This window comes from Vitis riparia, chromosome 2 (genome assembly GCF_004353265.1).
Source record: "Vitis riparia cultivar Riparia Gloire de Montpellier isolate 1030 chromosome 2, EGFV_Vit.rip_1.0, whole genome shotgun sequence".
Lineage (NCBI taxonomy): Eukaryota > Viridiplantae > Streptophyta > Magnoliopsida > Vitales > Vitaceae > Vitis > Vitis riparia.
The window spans coordinates 19251406-19272289 of NC_048432.1; the positions used below are offsets into that span (position 1 = coordinate 19251406).

Sequence of the window (20884 nt, forward strand, 5' to 3'; positions counted from 1 at the left end):
TACCTACCCTTCCCGTGTTCAAATCAAATTCCAGTGAGAATTCAAATCAACCAAAATACCATCATTACCACATTGGAATCTAATGACGTTGAGGAATGGGAGCACCAGATTTGTGATAAATCTCTGTGACATCTTATGTATATGACCTTGTGACACTATAACTCCCTCACGCCATGTCCACTCCTCCATCATCTTCATCTTCATCCATTTCACATGCATGTTTCCCAAAATACCCATACCTCTCAGTTCAAATAATGCACTTCTATAAATAGGAACCGGCCCTAGAGCGATCACTGCATGCATTTACAGAATTGATTAGAAGCATGGGCTATGGTGGAATGGTGTGGGGTCTGGTCTTGTGGTGTGTTTTGGCTAGCCGGAATGGTGTAGCCATGGAGGATGAGAGGTTGTTGGGGTTGGGTCATGATTATGGAGAGGCCCTTGGGAAGGCGATTTTGTTCTTTGAAGGGCAGCGGTCTGGGAAGCTGCCGTCCAGCCAGCGGGTGAAGTGGAGGGGAGACTCCGCGCTCTCTGATGGCATGCCTGAAAATGTATGAATTTTTTGTCAAAATAAGATTTTGAAAACTATTCTATTAATTGAACAAGGAAGAGGGGATATGAGAATGATTCTAGTTAAAGCACTTTTGCCCTGTAGCGCTTTTATTCATAACCATCTCATAAAAAAGCTTTTGAGAAAAATCATTTTGCATTTAAAAAAAAATACTTGGATTATGTTTTTAATAATGCATTATATAATAAGCATGTTGTTTTTTAAGAATAACTTGATAAGTTATTGTTCATGAATTGCTTCAGACGATCATTTAAATACCGTTGCCCATATTTAGGAGTTTTATGTAGAAGTGGAGTTTCACCTTCAAACATAACTTTTTCCAAGGATTTCCTTGGTTGGGATCTCCTATAAATTCCGGCTACTCACAGAGAATTTCATGGTTCGTGGTTGGTCTGTGACAGGTGAAATTGATTGGAGGATACTATGACGCCGGAGACAATGTCAAGTTTGGGTGGCCCATGGCGTTTAGTGTGAGCTTGTTGAGTTGGGCAGCTGTTGAGTACCGGACAGAGATTTCTTCAGTCAAGCAGCTCACCTACCTTCTTCAAGCAATCCGCTGGGGAGCTAATTTCATACTGCGGGCTCATACTTCATCCACCACACTATATACTCAGGTCCTCATTCAAAACTCCATTGATAGCTGAACACAGATAATTGGATGACCGTCAACTAAGCTTTCACTGTAACAACCAGACTGTTGGACCTTCGACCAGAAAATTATATAGGCCCCATTTGACAACTGTTCTTAGGGCAGCGGTCTTCTAACTTAGAAAACATGATTGATAAAGTTTTAACAACCAACGGTTTTTTCATAATTTGTTCTGAAAACAGTTTTTTAACAAGAAATTGGTTTTTATAACAAATTCGAGATGCTTTCAATTGTTTTTTATAACGTATTCTGGGTAATAATTGGAAACATGAGAAATACTTGGTAAACTTTTATATCTTATCATGGTGTGCAATAACTTTACAGAAAAGCTCAGAAAACTGTTTTTTTTCCTAATAAACTTTTGTTCCCGAAGTCAATTAAAAATTGTTTTTAAAAACTATTTTCAAAAACTGTTTTCTGATTATAAGTGATCATTAGTATGATTGCGATCCTTATTTGTTCATTGACACCCGCTCTACAGGTTGGAGATGGAAACAACGACCACCAGTGCTGGGAGCGGCCCGAAGACATGGACACTCCTCGAACGCTATACAAGATAAATTCTACTTCACCAGGCACCGAGGCAGCAGCTGAGGCTGCGGCCGCTCTTTCTGCTGCCTCAATTGCCTTTAAAGGGGTTGATTCCAGCTACTCTGCAACGCTATTAAATCGATCAAAGTTGGTAAGGAGTAGAATTTAAGTCGATTCATGCCACCCAAAACTCTAATATCTATTGGTCTGATTTGTTAAAGATGTGTTTCAGCTGTTTGAATTTGCAGACAAGTACAGAGGATCTTACCAAGCTTCTTGCCCTTTCTACTGCTCTTACTCAGGTTATCAGGTAACAGCCCAGCCACATACAAAGTATTAATAGCTATAATTGATCCTTACGTCTCATTATGGTTCCTAAATTCTTCAAAAGGACGAGCTGTTATGGGCTGCGGCTTGGCTGTACAAGGCTAGTGGAGAAAGCAGGTACTTGAACTATGTCTCAAGCAACCAAGGGTGGAGTCAGGCAGTGACAGAGTTCAGTTGGGACAACAAATTTGTGGGAGCTCAGACACTACTAGCCAAGGTATTAATATCGAAGCTTCAATGCTAATGTATTAATTCAAGAAAATAAAGATAAGTTTCAACTTAATTTAGGCAATTGTATATTCCCGGATAATAGAAATCATTTCATTATATTATAAAAACAATACTACTATTAGATTTCAAAACGTCCTTGTTTTTCTTTTTCTTGTATCTATTCCTTAGATTGTAACTCCTTTGCTCCACGAACTTTTCCTTTGTTCAGGAATTCTTTGACGGGACAAAGGATTTGGGAAAGTTTAAGACCGACGCAGACTCATTTGTATGTGCATTGATGCCGGGGAGTAGCTCTGTACAGATTAGAACCACTCCAGGTAAAATCCAAGATTTGAAGTCTTAATTCTCGACTTGAGCTTTTCAAGCCAAACAAACTGAGTTATGGCCTTTTTTGGTAGGTGGGCTTCTGTACACCAGAGACGGTAACAATTTACAGTATGTAACGACCTCTTCCATGGTGCTACTCATCTACTCTAAAACACTAGCCGCAGCTCAAATTGGAGGAGTCCAATGTGGCTCTGCACATTTCCCCACCTCTCAAATCAGAGCCTTTGCAAAATCACAGGTTAAGTGCATCATAGGATCAAGTTGTTATTTCTAAATTAGAAAATGGTAAAAAACAATTTTCAAAAGTAGTTACCAAACAAACCCTAACATAAATATATATTTTTTGTTGTTGGTTTAATAGGTGGACTACATACTAGGTAACAACCCCAAGAAGATGTCATACATGTTGGGTTACGGAAGCAAATATCCAATGCAATTACACCATAGGGGTGCATCCATCCCCTCAATCCATGCTCTTCCGGACAAGGTGGGCTGCAACCAGGGCTACTCAAGTTGGTATTCCTCTACCGAACCGAACCCAAACACCCATGTGGGTGCAATTGTGGGAGGCCCCAATTCTGATGATCAATTCAGTGATGTGAGATCAGACTACTCTCACTCTGAACCCACCACCTATGCCAATGCAGCCTTTGTGGGTTCAGTGGCTGCCTTGGTTCACAAAACCAGAGCAGAGCTTCCGCGCGCAGATGGGGCAGATGAATAGACATGGTTGATGTTTTGGGATATACCTAGAATTACACATATGAGTAAAAGTGAATGTAACTAAATAAAATGATATTCATATGGAATCAACTGTTTAGTTTATATTAGGTCTGTGAATTTAATAAGGGAATAAGTGCCATGATGTGTGGTGTAAAAAAACTGCCGTGACTACCGATAAGAAATGCTTTGAGCTTCGATGCAATTTCATTCTTTATTTATTTCAATTTTTTATCATAATTTATAGAAGCTTTCTAGCATTTCATTTTAGCTAAACATCCAAGAGATGCTACCTACCGACTTTTTATTCATTTGGAAGCCAAGAGCTTATTTTTTAAATTGCTCTAATATGTTTAATATATATATTTTTAAATATTCTTAAAAATAATTAAAAATATAGAATATATTTTAGAATTTTCGTATTCAATATAAATATATAGAATTTTAAAAAAAAATGTTGATTTTTGTTTCTTAAAACAATTGAGAATTACTTTTAAAAGCTGTTATTAAAAACTCTTTTTTGTAAGAATAAATCCTAAAAGTCAAAAACAACTATTGTAATCTCCCCTTTTTTTTTTCCTCATTCTTTTGGCAACCAAAGGAAAAATAAAAAAATAAAATAAATTATTTAAAAAAAAAAAAAACTACATAAAGGAAAATACCTCTGTGTAAATTGTAAGTAGGATTTTGTAACTAGTTGTTCACAAATGGGCTCGTAGTGCTGACGGCTGAGAAGAGAACAAGACTAATTCATTAGAAACGACACCGTTTTCTTTTCACTCTCCCTCAGATGTCACAGCCGTGCTATTGAATGCACATCCGCAGCTATATTTTCATTGGAACTTTAATTTGAAATAGGAAGTATATGTTTTGGGTGACTCAGCTTATACAAGTGATAAGGTTGGAAGTTATGATCTCCCAAATATTAAAATTTTTGTTTCACATTAATCTTGATTTTTTAAATTAACGCCTTAATATGGTATTAAATTATTAATTAATTCAAAAGTTTAGGCCGTTACTCTCGTGAGACCAATTACATATACCAAGTTAATTCAAATCCTAACAAAATATCGTCGCGCGCATCAGTGTGAACATGGAACGTTAAATGAGGATTTTAGGGAGGAAGCCGGTGAAGTAATCTGAATAGCTTAGGAGTTTTGAAAAGAATCAGCCCTTCTGTCTTGCAAGTCGCAAGGATGAGCGGACAATTTTTGTGGGGCTGCCTACGTGTTGTCTGCGTATAGAAGATTAAGAAAGTTTAAGGCCTTTTGGACTGTACTGCGGCGGACATTACTGGGCTTGAGCTCTGGATTCTTCAACCGTAATAATTAGCCTAACTAATTGTAATGACCTTTTTACATCCACATACTGTAAACCAAATGGTGTTTTTAAAAGATATGACAATCCAGGGGTTGATTAAACCAAGTCTTGCATTTATAAATATCAATGGACCATCACAACTTTATAACTTATTTACCCAAAAAAAAAGGGAGTTTATTATATATATGGTATCAAAAACTTCATTTCCGGGATCATGGATATATTTAGAGATATTTATTGAAGTCATTGAATCACTTTATGGAACAAATTCATTGCTAAATTTATGACTTAGGAGTTAGGACTCAATGGCAAATAACCCCCTTTGTACTATATTAAATTTATTGGGTCAGGCATAATGGGTGTTAATACCATTAATAATTTTTCAAATTATAACTTTTTGGATTCAAGCATTTGAATTCAAATTCCTTTGAAAAGGTAGGATCATCTTAAGTTCAAAGAAAAAGTTGAAATATGGAAGAATACATGGTAAAGTTTCGAGTAAGATACAAAAAATTAAGATAAAATATAAATTAATAATGAGATCCAAGTATAAAATAATAAGATTAATATAAAATAAATAACATCAGGCTTAATAAAAAATAATATGAGCTAAATGTATATATACATGGCATAACCTTATTAATCGGACCTTTAAATATATCTAGATTTAGTATAATATTCAAACCCTAAAATTTTGAAGCTTAATTAATCACGAGTGATCCAAGGTTATTAGTCAAACGCACATGTACTACATTATAATAAACTATAATGGACCGTCATTAATTTTATGTCGCCATTGCATACGTGGAGGAGCTGTGTACAACAAAGACACATGCAAATTAAAAAGAAGAGCCTAAAAGTCTTAGGGTATTAATTTTGCATTATTGAATGATTAATTAGGAAATGAGAGAGACGATGATGTTATCCTAATCCTGGTGGGAACTTAAAGAATTGGGAAACTAACTATCCAACTTGTTACATAAAATATCATTCTCAGATGTACAATATTCATCTTTCCTCTTGTCTAATGTCTGATACCATTTACAAAACCAGAAGTTAACAGTAAAAGAAAATGGAGATGGAGAGAGAGAGAAACAAGTATTGGAACAAAAGGTTAAAGGGAAAATTTAACGAGTAACATCCCATGTCGTGTGTGGTGGAATCAGCAACCGCCGGCGGCAGTTGCGGCGAACCAAGGTTGAGGAAAAGAAGACGGGAACTGTACAGAAAAGTCCATGTCCTCCAGGCCCAGGAAGAAATCGTTGTTCAGTATCTCATCAGAGATGTGAACCTCGTTGGTGTTATTCCTCTCGTTTAGCTTCTGATCTTCTTCTCCTCGGGTCTCTTGTTGGCTTACATATGGCTGCAACTCATCTTCCATGGCGGACATTAAAGGGGTTGTTGCAGAGAGATCGGAAGTTGAAATTGGAGAAGAGGACGAATCATTGGCCACTGTTGTTGGTGTGCTGGGCGGCTCGGCTTTGCTGGGTTTTTTAGGTGTGGAGAACTTGTTTCTGGTGATTCCGGCGAGGGAATTCCGGCGAGTTGGATGAGAATGGCTGTGTTCAGCTGTGTAGGTCACAATGAAAATCTCCGGATCTGTTCGGCTCCTCTCCACTTGTTTTCTCGCCAAACACCCCTTTAAACTACTGCACCTGTAATAACTCCTGATGTAAAAAAAAAAAAAAAAGGGCGAAAGACATGTGAGAGAGATGAATAGAATTATATGAGCCATGGCCTTCATCAAGAGAATTCCAAGCAAACCCACCTTGGATAAGGCGAACCCTTAATGGGTTTCTGCCCATATTTACGCCAAGCCCACACATCCGAAGACAGACCCTCGGCTGTTACATGTTGCACCACTCGTTTTTGCTGGCTCTTCCTGCTGAAAGCAAAAAATAAACATGAATGAAATGTTTCCATCAGAACTGCAACTACATATACCATAATCTAATTTCAAAGCACCAAACCCATAATCAATCAACCCACCTTTTCTTGGGTTTAGCCCCGTGAGAACCAGGGCCACCGCCACCATTGTCAGCAGAGCCAGGAAGATGGTCCTGCTCTTTCATCTTCTTTGGGTCTTCCATGGAAATGGAGGGCGCGGCAGCTGTTCGTACGGGAGAAAGCGGTTGCAGAACAGGGTAGAAAGGCTTGTACAACTGCTCCAATTCGTCCAAAACAGTGGTAGTTTCAAAGAAGTCGGGGAAGCTGAAGAGAAGTTCGTCTTGTTGAATCGCCAAGGGGCCGAAGCAAGGCAACGAAGTGTCCATGAAAGCGGCGGAGGAAGCTTCATTAATGGCGCATCCCCTAACCACAGACTGCAAATCCCAGTCCCCCATGCCCAAAAACTCGCTCATCATTGAGGAAGAAAAACAGCGAAAAATTAAATAATGGTGGCTCTGACTTTGGGTTGGAAAGAGAGATCAAGTTGTGAGAAGATATTCAGGGCGAATTTCATATATATACATCATAAATATTTGTCGACACTTGGAGAGGCCTCGTGGCGTCTATCCCATATCTTCAACCTGTTCCGCGTTTTCATTGGGTTGACTTTCAAAAATGTCAAAAGATAATGGTTTGAATACCACATTCGCATTATCAAAAAGGAAAAAGAGAAAGCGTCTCTCGCCTTTTCGATTTGAAGTAGTGTCAGAGCTCTGAAATGGAAGCACCTTCAACTACGAAATGTCTTTCCATGACACACTCATGACGGAAGAAATAAATTTTATAAGGACAAAAAGGAACAGAAATTTTGAGTTAATCTGTGGTACCTTTGACATTTCGCTAATCCATAAATTCACGGAAAAAAAGACATAACTTCAATAACAAATATACGACCCAGTAAAAAATAAGTCAAATGTATAAACTTGGACATAAATTAACGAGAATGAAATCTGTTTGTACATATGAGTTGATGATGCTCTTTTCATATGACACCAAAAAGATAAATTTTGATTTATATTTTAATTCATAACCAAAAAAACTAAGGTAGTTTTTGGATTTTTTATTTTTATTTTTATTTTTAAAATTAAAAGTTATTATCTTTTGAAAATTTAAAAAAATTTGTTCCTTTGTGAGCAGTCAATAGCTTCCAAAAAAACACTTATACGTGTAATTTTGTTCTTCAACGAGTTTGTGAGTTCATCACCCACGACCAGGAGCAAGTTGCAGAGTCGGTGGCAGCAGCGAGTGTGAAGCGTTTTATCTACTTTCAAGGGTGGGCCTCTGGATTGAATAAGAGAAAAAACCGTAATTAAAAAAAAAAAAAACTACAGGCTCGCACTCTTCGTACGTCGGCTGGGCACCATGGCCGGATAATTTGTCAAAAGGCTCGTGGGAAATTTTCTAAGTGTTCACGAAGTGTGTTTCGCTGTCCAATAGACTTTCAAACATGAGCTGTCAACACTTTTTAGGCACAAAAAGGCCGTGTAAATTCAACACCCCACCATTTGGATAGTTGTAACTTTTTATGGGGTTTGGGATTTGCTTTAAGGAGAGAATGATGGGAGACAGTTAATGAAAAGATATTAATATGAGAATGTGTGTGGGTGGGGGGTGATAATAAAGATCCTGCTTTTATGAATATTGATGAAATTTTTTATAAAATTAAAAAAAAAAAGCATGAAAATTGAATAAAGAAAATAAATCACAAAAAATGAATCAAAATATTGATAAGAATGAGATTAAATTTTTTTATTATAGTATTTTTTATATTTTTATTATAAAATATAATTCAGATAGTAATATGAATAAGAATGGAATTGATTTATCTTTTCTGTTTTTCTCAATTCCAATTTTTCAAAGTGATGACAATTTTTTTTTTCCAAAAATTTCAAGTTTTAAAAATTTATTTGTTCCCGAATAAATCAAAACATATTCCTAGTAGTTTTACATGTCCAATTTTATTCATTTTAGATCATATTTAAAATATTGGAATACAAAATGGGAATTGGAATTATAAATTCATTTTTATGAAAATTAGATCCTACTTTAACTAAATTTTGATTCATCTATTTGATACGGTATTATCAAATTTTTTCAATTTTCATCTTATTTTCATTTCTAGTACCCTCGCGAAACACTGTCATAACTTTAATACCCAATTTGAGGAAACACTTGCCATTTGAGTAAATGGGGCATGGACCTAATTTTTCCAGTCCTTACTCCGAATCACATAATGATGAAGCATCACATCTCCCTTGTGGAAAGGGAAAATGACCAAGTCATGCTTGCAAGTTGCGCAGTGTGCTGAACCCCACGAGTGATTGCAACCCTATTGCGTGAAATCCAGGAAACTCAAAAATAGACTTTTGGGACCGCCAACCCACTCTTTTTTTTTTTTCAGATTTAAAAAAGAAAAATGAAAATTGAAGTGAGAATGGAGAGCGTAGAGGGTTGTAGGCGAGTAGAGAGGCTTGATGGGATTGAAGGCAGTTGCGTTGAATGTGGGGAGCTCTATCCTGTACAGAATACGAATTTTAGATAATTCTAAAGCCTCATAATTAGCTTTCGGCTTTTGGCTTTTGGCTTTTGGCTTTTGGATTTGGTCCTTCTTTTCCTCTTTTGACATTCAACGTTTTACGCTTGAAAATTCCGGTTTGAGGAATTGAAGGCGCTTTGCTGGGGTTCAGTCAGAAATGGACCAAATGGTTGAAAGCCTTCCAGGCTGAATTGTAGACCGCATTGAAGAAAGAAGATGTTAGGAAATCGGGATACATTTCCTATTAAAATAACTTATTTTAACCATGGCTTTCGTACCAAGTTTTTGGTTTATTGTCTATTAAAATAATATGCACTTGTATACAATATCAACGTTCTTAAATCATTTTTAAAATTTCCAATTGTTTCCCCTAAATTTTTATTAAAAAAAAACCTAAAAATCGACATGTTTTAAAAAAAAAAAAAAACTAATTTTAAAAGAAATGTGGAGTTAGAAATTATTGAGAGATATAAAACAAGGTTACAAAAATAGAGAATTAAAATATAAAACAATAAAATTAAAGAGTATATAAGATACAAAATAATAAAACTCTAATCAAATCAAAGATACAAATATAAATAAAAATAAAAATAAATCGATACAAATCAATTAAAATTGATTATCGGTTTGACCATTAATTTTTTTTGTTATCAAATTGATATTTTAAAATTTATATATAATCATTTAATATTTGATAAGGCTTGTTATACTAGATTGTATTAAAGCAATGATTGAATTAATTTTTAACACGTGGATTGTATCTTGAACTAAAAAATTAAAATAAACTTTAAGTTTAAAATAGTTTCAATTAGTTTTAAAAATAAATTGGACTCAAAATGTAACTTAATGTGTATCTAATTTGATTTTGATTGAAGTATAATCATACCTTTTTACACCCCTAATCGGAGATAGTGATTCATGGTATTATATAAAAAGCGTACCATGCTTAGTCCTTCCAGGTATTGTACAAAATTTCGTGCTTTTTCATAAAATAGCCATATTGCTATTTTTCAAATTAATACACAATCGTACGGCACAATAATGATGAGTCATCACGACTGGCAACGACGTCGTTTGCATTCTCCAAAGTCAGTTCTGTTGTATTTTTTTTCAAATTCATTGTTACTCCCGCGCGCACGAACCAAGCCATGGCAGATCTCTGTGGATCTTCGACGTTCTTCTCCGATCAGAACCTCTGCAACGCAGACATCATCGGCTCCTCAGAGGCCAGAGCCAGAATCGAAGTGGCAGTTCTCAATTTTCTCAAGATCTTGAATTCTCCTTCTCCTGCTATCTCCGATCTCCCTCTGGTTCGTTGTTCGTTTCTCTCGGAAGCGCTTTATTTGATGTATCAGTGTTTGAATTTTGAAGATTTTTGTGTCTTGATCAGAACGAATCTAGCCTCAGTTTGTTCAGTTTCTGTTTGGTTTAGGAGGAAACAGAGGTTAAAAAAAGGAGCAAGTTGAATATTTGAATCTTTTGCTCAGAAGCGCGTAATTTGATCTATTATGGTTCAATGTTTAAGGTGTTTTTGTATAGTGGAAAACAAATCTTGCTTAAGGTTATAGAAGAAAATGGAGGAAAAGAAAAGGAAGAGAAAATGGAAGGTTCAAAATATTTGGATCTTTCGCTCAGAAATGCCTAATTTTATCGTTCGAATTCCAAAGATGTTTATGTGCAAATGAAAACAACAACTCTGTTTGTTTAAATTCGGTTAGATTCCGAGAAAATGGAGGAAAAGAGACAGAGGCAAAATGATTAAATCTTTTGCTCAGAAACGCTTACTTCGATCTGTTAGTGTTTTGAGTTCTGAAGATGCTTATGATAAATAAAAAATAAATATAGCCTCTGTTTGTTTACATTCCGTTTGGTTGCTAAGAAAATGGAGGAAAAGAAAAGGAAGCAAAACTAAACATTGAAAACATTTGAATTTCCACTTTTAAGTGCTTAATTTGATCTATTAGCATTTGAATGTGAAGAAGTTCTTTTGTGTGTGAATGAAAAGAAATCTAGTCTCTGTTTGTTTAACTTCCATAAAAGGAGGAAGAGGAAAGGAATCAAAATGAAAAATTAAAGAATGAAAGTATTTGAATCTTTCACTTGGAAGTGCTTAAATCCATTAGGGTTTGAATCCTAAGATGCTCATCCTGTGGGTAGTTGAGAAGGCAGATGATAAGAAGGCGAAGCAAAATAAAATATTCAAAGTGTTTGAATATTTCCATTAGAATCGTGCAATTTGTCCAAATTCTGAAGACGCATATTTGTTAATCAGATCGAATTTAACCTCTCTTTGTTTACCTTCATGTTGGTTGCTGAGACAAAGGAAAGAAACAAAATGAAAGATTCTAAATATTTCATTTAACCAAACAACTCCCAAGTATGTTTCTTCTGTGGACAGATCAGTAGAAGGTGGAGTAACAGTAGGGTGAATCGAGGATTGCTGACTGAGGTTTCTTGCATTTTCCTCTCGCATTCCTTTTGTACAAGGTCTTTGATGAGGCCAAATGCTGCTAAAGCCTTTGTTAGAGGTAACCATTTTCTTATTCGTCAGAAGGTTTGTACAATAAAAGGTTGATGATTTTTCAGTGGTGTGAGCAGTGTGGAAGGTTGTGGAGATGTGTTTCCAGATTCTGGTACAGGAAAAGAGGGTGACTCAGAGGGAGCTCTTCTACAAATTGCTTTGTAGTTCTCCACAGTATTTCAGTTGTCAGTTACAGGTTAACAGGACAATCCAAGGTCACTTCTACTGCCAATTGTGCTTCTTACATTAATTCTCTTGGGCTTTCCATACTATTTCTGACATTAGTTTATGCCTCAGATGTTGTGGCCTTGCTTCGGTGCAGTCGATATAGTCTTGGGATCATGGCATCTAGCAGAGGAGCTGTAACAGGCCGGCTTTTGTTGCAGGCATTCATCTCTGGTCTTTCCCTTTTTTTAACGTCTCTTCAGTGATTGACTATAAAATTTAACTTGACTAACTTGCCGGCCTTTAAGACTTTCAATCACAAGATAATGGATTTGGATGAACGACTTTGAAAAAATGGTAATGACTTAGCAAAGTTTGGTTTTTCACTTTTTCATTATTTGGGCTTGACTATGAGGCTATGTTTGGTTCCAGGAATATTTGAGGAACGGTAGGGAAAGAATAGAGGGAGGAAAATAAATAAAAATATAGAAAAATAGATTTAAAGTCAATATATTATTTTTATATATTATTTTAAATTTATTTTATTTATTTTTTTCTCTTTTATATAAAGATTTAATAATTAAAAAACATAAATTTCTAATTAATTTTAATTATATTGATTTTCTTTTGCATTTTTCATTAAAACCAAACATTAAAAAAAAAAAATTCACTTTTTATAGTGTTTTTTTTTTCTTTTGATTTGGGGATAAATTGACGTCAAGGGAAGTAAGTGTTGTTGGGAATAAGCTATATTGATTGAGATTTAGATTATATATCATATATGCTCCTAGTTATGACTCCAGAGGCTCAAAGTTGGGTCTGCTACCTTTGTTGTGGGGCAATGGATGAATATGGAGATCTATCTGGATAAAAATTTAAAACGAATGCGAGAAGATGAAGGAATGGGAACGAAATCCTTATAGGAGACTGGTTAACCAGTGGAGTCAGGTCTCCATGAAAAGTTTTAGAGTAATAGAATTAACTAAACATATTAAGGAGTCATCTTATCTATAGATTTTCCTTTCCCAAAAAGGAAAAAAAATCACCAGGAGATAGCAACAAACAGGCCTTGGTGAGCACACAACATGTTTACAAAGCATTAGTGACTTGATGAAACAAACCCTCGTCATGATTTGATGTTTTTGATGTTGTTTACTTTTAATTTGGATGGTATGATGCATACGTTAGTTAATGCTTGTTTCCTTGGTTTTGGAACTTCGAAAAGGAGCCAAACCAAGAAACTGTGGACTGTTCTGCATGTGGGTCATCTGGGCACGCCATCACTGGTGACATGAATTTATTAGAGAGGATGGTTATCAAGACAGATGCACGGTATATCATTGTGGTGGAAAAGGTATTTGGCCTACTTAAATTCTCCATAAACATAATGGTCATCCTCATTTCCATGCAAGGATTTTTTCAGTTATGGTTTCTGTTCAGCATGCAATATTCCAGCGGCTGGCTGAGGATCGAGTGTTCAATCAAATTCCAAGCATTCTTATCACGGCCAAAGGCTACCCAGATATTGCCACAAGGTAACTTCAAACGTGTGAACTGCTAAAGCTTTGGTTCAAATACTCATTGCATTTCTTTTTGGATGTTAGAAGCAACTCCAAGTGACAACTATTTATCTGGTGACTTTTTTTTTTTTTAAGTAATAGGGTTTTCTTGTTTGCTTCATATGATTATACCCTAAAGCTTGTAGAGTAATAAACAGGTTCCTGCTGTACCGAATGAGCAGAGCTTTCCCTGATTTGCCCATTTTGGCACTGGTTGACTGGTACGGATGACCTTTTTCGCCCAATGCATCATAAATGTTGTTGCTTCAGACTCATTTCCGGGACTTAAAAATTTCTAGGAATCCAGCTGGACTGGCTATACTCTGCACCTTCAAATTTGGAAGCATTGGGATGGGCCTCGAGGCATACAGATACGGTGCTTTCTTGCTTTCTCCTGCTAAAATTTTACCCTTTGCTGTATTAGAATTGAACATAAAAATACCAATTGATATATCTCCCAACATCCAGCTTGTAATGTCAAGTGGCTAGGGCTTCGAGGGGATGATTTACAGCTTATACCCGAAGAATCCTTGATTCCATTGAAGCCACGAGACCTTCAAATTGCTAAGAGCTTGAAGTCCTCAGAGATCTTAGAGGTAAAAAGCATCATCCAACATCACAGAATGTGATCTCTCTCGTGTTTAAAAACTTAGTTCTGTAAGAGAGTTTGTATTTTCTTTTTGTGCTTGTCAGGAGAACTACAGAAATGAATTAGAAGTGATGGTTCAGAGTGGCAGACGAGCAGAAATTGAAGCCCTCTACTTCCGTGGATACAATTTCTTGGGTAAATACATAGCAAAGAAAATAGTACAAGCCAATTACGTCTAATAGAATTAATGCAATTTTCTCTTGGAAGAAAAATATAAACTGGGTTAAAAGAAGATGCTTGAATTGAATGGATATAGTGTTACATTTGAAACCATGCTGTCTCTGATGCTTCAACCATCTTATTTTGCACTGTTCTAAAACAAAATGCATAATAATCATTACTGTCATTAATAATACATGCCTCAACTAAAAAATCCAACACACTCTGAATCATATAATCAGTCTAAAAAAATGTGTAGTGTGAGCAAAATAAATGCTTTCTACCCAATTGATTAAAGGAATCCAATAATTGCATTATAACTGAAACGGATCCAAATCCAGTCTCAACTGCAATGTACAGATCGTTGCAGGGCCCTCAAATTTCTAACAAAAATTTTCAGCCTCTCTTTGATGAGAGAGTCACTTCCTTTCCCTTCAATGAGAACTTCCTACTACCTTCAAGCTGCAGCCACAAGACAAAAATTGTCATTTTTTCACTTCTATGGTCAAAAGAAAATATATAATGCTTTCAACACATTAAATAAGAACATGCAAGCGGTTCCCTTGCCCTATAACTAAAAGAAAGTTTAGTTCTATGACAATCAACTAATATGTTCAGAAATGTTCTTTAGGTCAACCTAAACCTGGATAAGTATGTCATGAAAAATGACGAGAGCAGTTGAGATAAATCATTTGCAATCAGGACCAAGAAGCAGTATGCATAAATTAACAAAATTGTTCAAGAGATGCCACACAATCATACCTTTTGCTTCAAGTAAGATAGAGCATCCCTCTTTGAGGAGAAGTTGGAAAAAATGTAGGGTGAGTGTTCATCAATGAGTACTTTAAGCTGTTTCAGCTTCAATGACTTCTCAGGCACCTGCAAGAAGCAGTCAGTAGTGGTTAAAAGACATTTCTAGTTATTATAACAGGTCATCAACTTTGGGGGACACACCTGCCGAAGAAGCTGTTTACATAACCTTTTCAGCTTTACTTTGGGTTCACCATTCTCTTCTGTTTCAAACATGTCACCTTGTTTGCTTTTTGCTGAAGAACCATAATCAGAAGCATCCTCATCATCACTATCATTAAATGATGTCTTTTTCCCCTCAAAATAGCATCCAGCTACCTTTTTTGGGCGGTTCTTAATGCCTAGTCCTTGCTTACCAGTTGTGGCTTTATCCTGCAGATAAAAAAAACACATGTATCAAGAGTCTTATCTTGTTACCTTGTTTCTCCTATCTTTGCCCTTCTGGTCAGCAAATCACACATTAAACAGAGTTTTCAAAATTTATACCAGCTTGACTCAATGCAATGACTACAGTTTTAGTTATGCAGTATGAAACCCATAATAATTGCATATTTTGTAATGATAATGATAGTTTTTGTGTCTTGATATGGGGGAGATAAGAGTGCCAAAAAATCCATACTAGAAATAGTTTGTAAAGTTCAAGCAAAGAAAAGGGTACATACTTGGACAAGTTTGTAAAGATTCTCTTGATCTTCTTCAAAAAATGCAGTCCTCTTATTGAAATTTTGAGTGCTGTCAGTTGGACGGGACCTTTTTCTTGTAGATGCTCCAAGAAGACCTCCTGAGACAAATCCATACTTATGTCCCCACCAATCTTCTGAAACACTTTGGTCTTTGTTTCCTGACACAGAACAGGGGTTCTATTTCAAAAATACAATTTCTATCATATTTTCCAGCCAGCAGCAAAGTTGAGGAGAATATTGAGAAAATTAAAATGCTCTACATTGACCAGCATGCAACATATGAGATGTTTAGAGGTAGCATAGGCACATATATACAACATCAGTGAAGATGCTACATCATACAACCAAATGCTCAGAAAATCCATTATATGCAGTGGTTTTAAACAACAAATCATGAACAAAAAAAAAACAAATGACCTGCCAGTCCAACATGTTAAAAGACAACTTGCTGCTAAGGAAGTGTCAACTGTTGTTTAATGCAAGGAATCACAAGAACCAAGGGAGTCAGCATCAGATTCAGAGAGTGACACACAAACACACACCCAAGCATGCATAAGTACACTTCAGATCGCTGAAGTCTGATATTCCTTTTATTCTGTCATACACCTCTTTCCCATAATCATGTATCTATGAAACGTGGACATGGACATGGGGCCATTTTTCAACATGGACTCAGGATAACCCAATACCGAGGAACTAACTTAGTATTTAATGCATAGCATAAATCACAGCACTTGGGACAGTCACATCATCTTGAACAAATTGATAAGAGTATATTTAGAAAGAGGCACACATATACATATATCAAAAACACTGAAGCCTGACATTCCTCTTACCCTGTCATACACCTCTTTCCAAGTGGTAATTATGCATCTATGGACCGCGGGCATGGCACAGACATGCTACCACTTCCCAACATGGACTAGGGATGTTAGGGACAGGATCTCCCAATGATTTTAGCAATGATATAAAGACTAATCTTGGCAGCAACATGATGCTGAATGCTTGACTTTTTCTCTTTTAATAGTAACATTCCTGTCTTAAGTCTTATCCATAAAAAATTTTAAAAAATTAAAAATAAAATAAAATTAAAAAAGTCATCAAATTGTCTACTAAATTATACACGATCAGGAATATCATCCTTCATTACTTTGATGATTGGATCAAAGAATGCATGATACAGAGGTAAAATGATCATGCAGTGGCACCTCTTTTAGCACTAGCAAGTTATTACCTGGAATTTCAAAACACCTAAGCACGAGATAAAACAATAAAAATAAAACTGCACAAATCAAACAAAAGATGATACTTGGTTGAAATCTGGCTTTGATTCAGATAGTGGACATAGGATGGTCAAACCAGGTTTCAACTAGAACATGCAAAGTATATCATTCAAAGGAAACAAAACATGATAGAATTAAATGGAAACAAAATGCATGTGGAATTGAATTTTAACTAAATGAATGGCGGAATTCAATCACATCGAGAAAAATGGTAAGAGTACAGTTCTTGTTTACTTCAATTGCAAAAGCTACCTTCAACATGGAAAACATAACTGTCTGATTCCTCATCAGACCCCAATTCAGCATCTTGACTAGGATTTGTCTGTGGAGAATCCTCAACCTTTTTCACCTGCAGTACAAATTACCAGACATAAGTAAAAGGTGACAAATTCCAAACCAGTCATGAATTTAGTAATGAGCATACCCAATAGGGGAAACAATGCTCATATTCATGACCTTCTCAGCAAGTTGCAAGATTGATACCCATACCCCAATTTGTGGAGGAGTTGAAAATACGATAATGAGTCAATTAAAAGGATGGAATCTTGCCAACAGCACATTCTACTACCATCCTATTATTAGGTTGATACCTTAATATAAACTAATGTATTGTGATGGAGAGTTTCATATATTGATGGAAGATGAAATTTTTTTAACTTTTTTGGTCCCTGCCAGGACTTCATCTTCAACCCTCCCATGTCCCCACTCCAACTCCTCACCACAAGCTCCCATTTTTCTGTTTCATCTTTAAGTTTAGTATTGATTTAATTGAGAAATTTTCACAAATATTAAAATATTTTAAAACCAAAAGCTCATTAAGATAGACCTTAATAAGTCAATGTTATTTATTAGCTAACAAGAAAATGACACCCAAATCACTACATTATCTTCGGTATTGTTTTAATAAGTCATAGCAATCATCCATACAATAATATTACAGAACTTTGATTACACAACCTAGTCTTAAAATAGATCAGAAAAGAGATGCACTAATTTCAAAACTTGGAAAGTGCATGAGAACATAAAAACCAGGAAAATATGAATAGATGGTACAAACTCTATTCTTAAAGCATACCTCAAAATGTAGGAAGATATATGACACCAAAAAACCAGAATCTATAGAAGGAATGGGATTTTAAAATTTTAAAGGAGCATTCATTTCTAAATTTGAAAGTAGAGATATACTAGAGCATGCCAATAACAAACTAAGCCACATATAATATACCGGTGGCTGCTTTGTGGGGAAAAAGCAGAAGAAAGCATGAAGAATCGTCCCCTTGTGCCTCTTTTGGACACAATGGATGGGAAGAAACAGGAGAGTTTTCGAAAATGCACAACAGTCCATGCATATCTTTTTAGTTTGGGGGGTTGGAGTGTACATAGATGATACCTCTATGTCCATGATAGATTTTATAGATTGGTTGAACTCCAACTAAAGAGAGAGGTTTTTTGTTAGTTCTCTCCCTTTTTGTTTGCCTAATGCACGATTTGTATACATCATGTGTACTTTGGTGCCTTATTTTCAAACGCTTTTAATGCATTTTCTCATTTTGTCTATCCCATCCCACAACAATAATAATTAAAAAAATACTGGTGGCTGCAAAATTACAATCTTGCTATACCTACTTCAAACATCTCCACGATGGTGACAATGGTCCAATATCTCAATAAATGAAACATGGAGAAATTGTTTTTAAGGAAAAATAAATAAATAAATAAACAAAAAAAAACTAGCTAATGACAAAAAAACTTACAAGAATTCCTTCAAGATCCTTGGAAGAATATGAATGGACAAGCTTCCCTTTCTCTCTTCTCTTGTACCTGATCATTGCATACAACTCTCAACAACTACTAGTGAAAGGGGCACTGACCAATAACAATACAGAACTTAGGCAAAATGTATTTACCGTCCCTGTGGCCGAGTAACCTTGACAACTGGATCCTTGACATCTTTAGAGGCATCAGATTCTTTACCAGCTTGAACATCACTCTTTTCATCAACTGTTAAATACAAAGATGATAGTAATCGGTCTATACATTAGGATAGTAGAAGCAATGTTAAATCATTTATGTTTAGTTATACCTTCATCGTTGGTTTCCACTGCTTGCTGCTAATTATAAAGATCAAAAACAAAAAGAAAAAGATCAAGTTAACAAAAACAAATGGCCAGACCAAATGTACAGTTTGCTAAATTCTCGTTCAACGAATAAATGAAAATTACCACTTTCAATTTCTTGAGAATACTGTCAAATTGTGCAGTATCAAATGCCCAATTGTTTGGCTTTTCTACACCTACACCTGTTGTTCAAATCGAAAAACAAAAGGAAATCAATCAAAGCGAATCGTTCACACAGCTCGATATTTATTAATTCTCCTTTTGGTTTCCAACAAAACACAAGGAAAATACACAGTAACACAACCAGGAGAAACAGTCTTATCAAGCTCAATCGACCATAAAAGAATGAATCCACATTCTAAAACTTCATTTCTTTTTTACTATCCTGCATTTTCTCAACAACCAAACGGATCATAAATTGGATATACGAAACGCTAAAAAGAGATAAAAAGAACAAACCTAAAGTGTCCTGCTTGTTTTGGACTCTAACGTAGCCTTTAATCCCTTGCTTGTCCTTGCCAAGCCCTTCGCCTTCCTCCCACCCCTACATCTCGCCAACTCGAATCGATCAAACGAAATCGCATACCAAAAACTTTTCCCAGAAAAAATCTCCAACAAACTCAGAAGATGAATATACATATATAGAGAAAGACAGTACCATTTGTTTCATGAGGCGAAAAGCAGCGGATTGCCTGGCAATTCCGACGTAGCAGAGAGGGGCTTCAGGAGCGGCCATGGCCGCTTCACTGTTCCGCCGACGAAACAAAGTCGTTTCCCAAAGAGCGGAAAGAGAATAAGTTCAGAAGAGCTCGAAACCTAAGAGGGTGTGAAGGCAAAATTACGGTGCTTCTCGACCATATTTTTCGTTGGTGGAGACGCGTGGATCGGTGGGTGCCTTCCAGAAAACTCATGGGCCCCCCCAATATCGACGGCCCTTATCAAATCAGCTATCTGATACAGTAGGTAATTCCATAGTGCTTTGGACACCGCCTAAAATGGATATTATTTTTATCCGACTTCGAAATGGTTTTTTTTTTTTCCTTAAAAAAAAAATAAATCAAAAATAATTTTTTCAATTTACTTTTAAAAATGGTTAATTTCACTCACATCGAGGCTAAACACAGGCAATAATTATTAGTTTAGAATTTCGTGATCTATACCTTTCCCATTCTTGTTTTTCCGCTATGTCTTCTTTAATTCAAAATTAATGGATTCCATGAAATTTAAACTCTAATTAAGTGTATTTCAAGAAAGAGTGAAATTTACTCTCTTTTTTTAATTTTAAATAAAGCCTGGATTTATTTTTTTATTTTTAAAAATAAAAACAATTATACAAAATATAAGAAAGGGAAGTATGGCATTCTTAAAACCTCTTTAAAAATTTTAAAAATAAAAATAAAATCATGAGAGTGAAAAGTTTTTTCTTTCTTAATTTTTTTTTTTTAAAAAAAAGAAATGTAATGTAGGGTTTGGTTGAAAAAGTTTTCAAAAATAATTAACAAATGTACATATTTAAACCAAAATTCGATCAAATTTCTATTTTTTTAAATTATTTATTTATTTATTATACTTTACTTTAATTTCCCTTTATATTTATATAGTTATTTTTAAAAATAATAAAACTAATTAAAAGCAATTAAAATATGTTATTAAAAAATACAATATTTTTGTGGAACATATCTCAAAAACATATTTAGAAAACATTTAACGACCAAATATGTTATCATTTTTTTTTTCTAAAAAAACTTATTGAAAACAATTACACCTAGCCTTAGTTTT

General features: G+C 35.4%; 4 protein-coding genes across 6 annotated transcripts; 2 read left to right on the forward strand and 2 right to left on the reverse strand.

The window, feature by feature from the left end:
* The first annotated feature begins 264 nt into the window (after positions 1-264).
* LOC117905398 (endoglucanase-like) lies at positions 265-3466 on the forward strand. The gene is made up of 8 exons (XM_034818329.1): positions 265-551; positions 973-1185; positions 1702-1902; positions 1984-2061; positions 2143-2295; positions 2518-2626; positions 2708-2874; positions 2998-3466. Exons 1-8 carry the CDS (start codon positions 324-326, stop codon positions 3358-3360), a joined length of 1512 nt encoding a protein of 503 aa, XP_034674220.1. The 5' UTR covers positions 265-323; the 3' UTR covers positions 3361-3466.
* A 2161-nt stretch (positions 3467-5627) lies between these two features.
* LOC117928980 (WRKY transcription factor 22-like) lies at positions 5628-7100 on the reverse strand. 2 transcript variants are annotated; one of them, XM_034849149.1, is made up of 3 exons: positions 6666-7100; positions 6445-6558; positions 5628-6343 (listed from the first exon to the last, which is right to left on the reverse strand). In XM_034849149.1, exons 1-3 carry the CDS (start codon positions 7037-7039, stop codon positions 5839-5841), a joined length of 993 nt encoding a protein of 330 aa, XP_034705040.1. In that variant the 5' UTR covers positions 7040-7100; the 3' UTR covers positions 5628-5838. The 2 variants fall into 2 exon arrangements, with proteins under 2 accessions (XP_034705040.1, XP_034705049.1); XM_034849158.1 differs by having other exon boundaries at positions 6445-6561.
* Positions 7101-10296: 3196 nt separating this feature from the next.
* On the forward strand, positions 10297-14323 carry LOC117904308 (meiotic recombination protein SPO11-2). The gene is made up of 10 exons (XM_034816853.1): positions 10297-10469; positions 11558-11687; positions 11758-11895; positions 11978-12066; positions 13071-13199; positions 13286-13380; positions 13563-13625; positions 13704-13780; positions 13873-14000; positions 14098-14323. The coding sequence occupies exons 1-10, from the start codon at positions 10308-10310 to the stop codon at positions 14230-14232; spliced, it is 1146 nt and encodes a 381-aa protein (XP_034672744.1). The 5' UTR covers positions 10297-10307; the 3' UTR covers positions 14233-14323.
* On the reverse strand, positions 14268-19906 carry LOC117904315 (uncharacterized G-patch domain protein DDB_G0278987). 2 transcript variants are annotated; one of them, XM_034816870.1, is made up of 11 exons: positions 19764-19906; positions 19565-19649; positions 19211-19287; positions 19072-19096; positions 18896-18989; positions 18743-18809; positions 17241-17337; positions 15685-15863; positions 15167-15394; positions 14975-15091; positions 14268-14674 (listed from the first exon to the last, which is right to left on the reverse strand). In XM_034816870.1, exons 1-11 carry the CDS (start codon positions 19839-19841, stop codon positions 14609-14611), a joined length of 1113 nt encoding a protein of 370 aa, XP_034672761.1. In that variant the 5' UTR covers positions 19842-19906; the 3' UTR covers positions 14268-14608. The 2 variants fall into 2 exon arrangements, with proteins under 2 accessions (XP_034672761.1, XP_034672755.1); XM_034816864.1 differs by having other exon boundaries at positions 19072-19099.
* Positions 19907-20884: the final 978 nt, after the last annotated feature.